This window comes from Rattus norvegicus, chromosome 11, assembly GCF_036323735.1.
Source record: "Rattus norvegicus strain BN/NHsdMcwi chromosome 11, GRCr8, whole genome shotgun sequence".
NCBI classification, from domain to species: Eukaryota; Metazoa; Chordata; class Mammalia; order Rodentia; family Muridae; genus Rattus; species Rattus norvegicus.
Window position 1 is genome coordinate 77,705,557 of NC_086029.1, and position 6,000 is coordinate 77,711,556.

General features: G+C 41.9%; 1 protein-coding gene across 3 annotated transcripts in view; it reads left to right on the forward strand.

Annotated features, from left to right (window-relative positions):
• Cd86 (CD86 molecule) overlaps positions 1–622 on the forward strand; it is a 58,614-nt gene extending 57,992 nt beyond the window's left edge. For all 3 annotated transcript variants that reach the window (XM_006248399.5, XM_039088600.2, NM_020081.2), the window contains 1 exon segment: positions 26–622. In XM_006248399.5, coding sequence (XP_006248461.1) covers positions 26–119 — 94 coding nt within the window. In that variant the 3' untranslated portion in view covers positions 120–622.
• The last annotated feature ends 5,378 nt before the right edge of the window (positions 623–6,000 follow it).

Below are 6,000 nucleotides of genomic sequence, written 5' to 3' on the forward strand. Positions count from 1 at the left end.
AGCGGTCCCTATGTTTTCATTGCAGACCCAGCAGAAAGACTTGTGAGTCCAAGCAGGACAGTGGTGTTGACGAGTCGATCAACCTGGAGGAAGTTGAACCCCAATTGCATCAGCAGTAAGTTCATTCAAAGAGCAACTCGGCCTCCTAGCCACCTCAGTACTCAACAGATGGTTCATGATCTCCGTGTAGAGCAGCTACATTGATGAAATGCAAGAAGGAAGGCTGGAATTCTTTCAGCTCATGACTGGCATGAAAAGAGGAAAAGCAGCAATCGCAAAACTCTGAGGCTACCTTAGTCTGCAGATACCCCAGTGGGCATGGCTTGGCCCTTTCAAAGAAGGACAAAGACCAACTGATGCTGAAAAGCACGTGGTGTGTCTGTAAGGCATGGAGTAGTCACCACCCACACTTACAGACTTCGGCGGGTCTGAGCAGCAAAACATTGCTCTTTACAGTTTGCACAAAGGTCCCTGGAGGCCTGAAGCCTGTTTTGCTAGCAGGGTTCATGCTCATAATGTTTCAGTGAATACATCTTGACCCAGCCTGTGCAGACTCAGGGTTTAGCTACTTGCTAACGTGTTCTGTACAGAGTGGATTTCAATAAAGTTTTCTTGAAATTTTTCAAGTACACTTTTTTTTTTCCTGCCACGTCAGTAGTAACGTTATGGGATAACGTTCCTACTCGTCTCTCACATCTCTGTGGCTAAAAGTCTCTGACTCCTCCCAAATCCTCCTTTCTTTCCTTCTTCTCTGTCTGCTGTATAAGAAATGAGGCTTGGCAGCAGCAAACCACTGAACTGAGAATAGAACCCCCGTTGAAGGAATCAGAGAAAGAACTGGAAGAGCTTGAAGGGGCTCGAGATCCCATATGTACAACAATGCCAAGCAACCAGAGCTTCCAGGGACTAAGCCACTACCTAAAGACTATACATGGACTGACCCTGGACTCTGACCTCATAGGTAGCAATGAATATCCTAGTAAGAGCACCAGTGGAAGGAGAAGCCCTGGGTCCTGCTAAGACTGAACCCCCAGTGAACTAGACTGTTGGGGGGAGGGCGGCAATGGGGGGAGGGTTGGGAGGGGAATACCCATAAGGAAGGGGAGGGGGAAGGGGGGAGGGGGATTTTTGCCCGGAAACCGGGAAAGGGAATAACACTCGAAATGTATATAAGAAATACTCAAGTTAATAAAAAAAAAAGAAAAAAAAAAGAAATGAGGCTTGGGTTTGCATATATAAATATATTATTGATATACATATCAATAATGAGACGTCTCTAAGAGTTGGGTAAAATTTATTTTCTGAGTGCTAGTAGGAACCCTCAGAATAGAGAAGCAACACTTTTCGGATTGTTACCTTTCAAGTTGAGCAATTTTTAAATAATGTGCATATATGTATGAGTAGCAAAAGCTTAATGTAACATGATCACCTGAAAACACACATTCTTGATGAGTTAATAATATAAAAATATATGTCACGGGAAAATAATGTGAGAGAAGCCAACAATATTCTAGAACAGGGAACCTGTCTAGACTGTGGGGGACAGGGCTGTGCCTAAGTTCTCCAGAGAAACTCAGGTATTGAAGACAGTGCCTCAAAACACATTTGTTTGAAGATCGGATGAAGCATTAACATGCCCTTTAGTGAAAACATCTCTCCTTTGCATATTAAATTTTCTAGACTTCTTGTGCTCCAAGTCTGAGGGCTAAAGAAAGCAAAAGAGAGTTGCAGCAGGCCCTCAGGTAGCTCACTGGCTAACCCTGCCTGTTTGTCATGGGGTTGGCTCTTTGATGTTCCTGTTCCATCCAGTCCTCGCAATCACTGAGTCTACTCATTCCCACTGATCAGTCTGTCTCACTGTATTCTAACCAAAATGCCTAAAGAAATGGAGTTATCCCTTTCATTCCCTTTTCCCTAGACATGCCACTCTGGTGTCACAAACCTTTCCATAGACACACTCAGTTTTTATCCATCCATCCATCCAACCATCCATCCAACCATCCACCCATCCATCCATATCTATCTATCTATCTATCTATCTATCTATCTATCTATCTATCTATCTATCGACCTAGCTATGTATGCATGTATTTACGTATCATCTATCTATCTATCTATCTATCTATCTATCTATCTATCTATCTATCTATCTATCTATCTACCTATCTATCTACTTACATATCTATGTATCTATCTACTTACCTATGTATCTATGTATCTATGTATCTATCTATGTATCTATGTATCTATCTATGTATCTATGTATCTATGTATCTATGTACATACCTACCCATCTATGTATCTATATATCTATGTATCTATGTATCTATGTATCTATGTATCTATGTATCTATGTATCTATGTATCTATGTATCTATGTATCTATCTATGTATCTATCTATCTATCCATCCATCCATCCATCTATCTATCTATCTATCTATCTATCTATCTATCTATCTATCTATCTCTGTGTTTGTATGTGTCCATATACACGTGTAGCCTTTATTTAGGCAGATCACTCTTGCTAAGATGATTAAGAAAAGGACTGGTCTCACATGTGATCTGACAGCAGTTTTGGTGCAGTTACCTGCATAAAATTTCAGCAGTTTGAGGAGGCCCCACTGAGGCCCCACCCCTAGTTGAGGACCTATTGGCTGTTGGTGGTTGCTAGAGGAGGAAAAGTTGCTTTTCTTTGTGGAGGTTGGCCATTGGTAGGTTTCCCATGTCCCAGTGGATGATTTCATACCCATGTGTATATAAGGAGCATTAGACTCGGTGTGTTAAAAATAAATGCATAAGCAAATAAAATCAAAGGACAAACGACAACAAAAAATACCAAGATAATATAATTTCCTGTTTCAAACAGATCTGGGTTTGAATCTAAATCACCTCGGATAAATTGCTTAACTTACTCATCTAGAAAATGGAGTAATGGCGAAGCCCTGTACATCTTTATTGTATCCATGTTCAATTTTACCAGTGTGACGCTTAGCTTTAGCTAACTTAATGTGACCTAGAGTCACCTGGGAAGAGTCTGAATAAGAGATTGTCCTCGTTGTTGGGGTGGCCTATGAGTGTGTCTGTGGAAGACTGTCTTAAGTTAATTGATACGTGATGACACATCCCACTGTGGGCGGCACTGGTCCCTATGCAGAGGCTCCTGAACTATGTAAGAGTGGAGAACCTCGTTGAGGGAAAGCAAACAACCCAGCAGGTAAGCATGCCCTGCTCTTGACTGTGAGTAGGATCTGACTGTTTTAAGCCTCAACCTTGACTTCCCTACGGTGATGAACTGTAACCTAGAATTGTAAGCAAAAATAATCCCCTTCTTCCATGATTCTCTTTGTGTCAGAGTATTTTATCACAGCAACACAAATAGAAAAGTTAGAACTTAAAGTGAAGCTTCATGGGTTTTTCTCAACGTTGACCTATTCACCCCATTAAAAATATGGAGTCGCATGCTGTCCCTAGACATATTTCTAAGCCTTCAGTTGAATATCCAATGTCATCGACAATTTGATTTTAAATCTGATTTTTTTATCAACCTTATTTTTCCCTCTCATTCTATGAGGAAACCATGATGCTACTAGATGTAATTGGCTTATATTATCTGAGCTGTCAACCACTCCTGTTATCCTTTCATTTTGAAATACTTCTCACCATTTGTCTCTGTTCATCATAGTCTTAGTCATTTGTGGGGTGTGTGCGTGTGTGTGTATCTCTCTCTGTGTGTGTGTGTGTGTGTGTGTGTGTGTGTGTGTGTGTGTGTGTGAATTAAGATTCATTCATTTGGCTAAGCTGGATGTCCAGAGAGCCCCAAGAACCTCCTGTCTCCACCTTGTCCGTACTGAGATTGTACACATCTAGCTGCTGGGACTGACTGTCCTACCATTTTTGTACATAGGTTCTGGGGATCCAATCTCAGGCCCTCAGCCTACACAGCACACACTTCACTTTACCTACTGACCTATCTTTCCGGCCTTCCATTTTGTTCATTTTAAAACAAAGCTTACACACAACAAATATTATCAGACCACATACTACACTACCAGTAGGACTGCATATGGTTGATACTGTGTCTTTGGATCACAGACGGTGGTCCACCAAGAGTGTCCAGTTTCTGTCTTCAGACTTCTGAGGGAGCACAAGGACCCGGAACAAGTGAGCAAATTGTGTACGGCACAGAAGCTACCCTGAAGCTCTTGATCTGAGTAGCTTCATCTTCCACATTCCAACCTTTCTCCCATCATCTTGGCTTCTGACCTCTGCTTTCTGTATCACTGGAACCTGATCCCTGGCCCCTCCTTGATCTCTGTCCTCCTTTGCTTTCTGAGACTATGGTGAAACTCTGACCAAAAGAGTTTATTTGGCTTACAGGTTTGCCAACAAGAGAAGTGAAGGTAAGAACTCAACACAGGAACCTGGAGGTAAGAACTAAAGCAGAGAGCACAGAGAGATGCTGCTTACGTCCAGCCATCTTTCCTCCATAGCCCAGGGCCATCTAAATATGACCTGGATTTATAACCCTGGAAAAACTGCTCTGGTTAAACAGGACAGTCATCTCCGGGGCGGGGGGGGGGTGAGTATTCACACCAGTCCTATTCTTCCCAGCTAGTAGTACCATCAGGATAATAGAGTAGATAACCCTCTACTCAGGAGGAAAAACTGTACTGTGTATCTACCACTCCATTTTGGTAAAATATTAACTAAAAAAAAAAAGACTTCCATATCATGGTAGCATATAGTTTTTAGGAGTCAAAAGGAGAGTCCAATTGTGCTTTCTCCTCTCAGGAGATATAGGCTAGCTAATCCAGGGTCTGGGAAGCAGGGTCCAGAGAGAAAAGATACAAAAAACAAATAACCAGAGATAGGCATGCACAGGGTATGTATAGTCTGGCAAGGGTGGAACAGAAAAGAAAAACCACCCATTTATAGCAAGATTTCTGGACCTGACTGTACTGGTTTGCAGCTCCTTCAAAGGACAGTCATTTCTAAATGCTCCCTGTGAATTTTTCAGAAGGCATTTTCTTGTGACCAGTGCATTAAAGAGAAAAGGTGCGAATGATGAAGAAGACAGCAAAGAGAGCCAAATCAGTAGGTTTCGCATATTATGAATCAGCACTTACGAGTTCCCAGTTTTCAAAGGCCTTCCTATTCATCTACAGTTCAATCACAGTAATCGATAGACTCTTACTAGGTCACACCTTACACACCTTCTAGTAGTCTTAAGACTATACACAAACTGTCCAATTCAGAATGGTAAGTCTGAGGCAACCATAGACACTGGTGTCTTCTAATGATGTTTCCAGGACAAACAAAATTCCCCCAAATTCCCCATTCTAGAACCACCCCACCCCCATTTTCCCTACTTGTATATACACAAACACAATGGAGTAATTTATAAACCAGTGTTACATGATAAAAATTTTTGTTATTATTATGAAAACATTCCTTTGAAAACATAGACATGATCTTGGCTTAGAGCACAGCCCTCTACCTTAGCCATGCTGCTGGCTCGAATGTAGCCGTGGTTTCTCTCCTTGAGGTTTGATTGTGTGTATACCATTAATCCCACAATTACACACTGTGAGTTCATGGTGTTCCTAAATGCCAGAATTGAGAGCAAAAAGGGAAAAGCATTAAGTTGTTCCTACAGTCTATCACAAATGGAAGAAACGTGCAGAACATCTGGACAGCCATTTTAAGAAACAGCCATCCTATTTAAGAAACAAAGAATACTGTGATAACCAGATTGCAGAGAAGGACATGAGCTCCATTTTTATCTTTGTAGGGCACTCGACGCCCTACTATGTTTGTCCCTCCACTCTTCCTAATATCCAGGAGTGCAGAAAATGGACACCGCGGCATGTATACATCTAATCTAGCCAGGGCACGGCCTTTCAGTCAGACATGACAGTGTCCTGTGACCTGGCTGTGAACTTCACCTCTCTGACTCTGGTTCCTTGTTTGCAAAACAGAGTTAATCATGCCTGCTTACC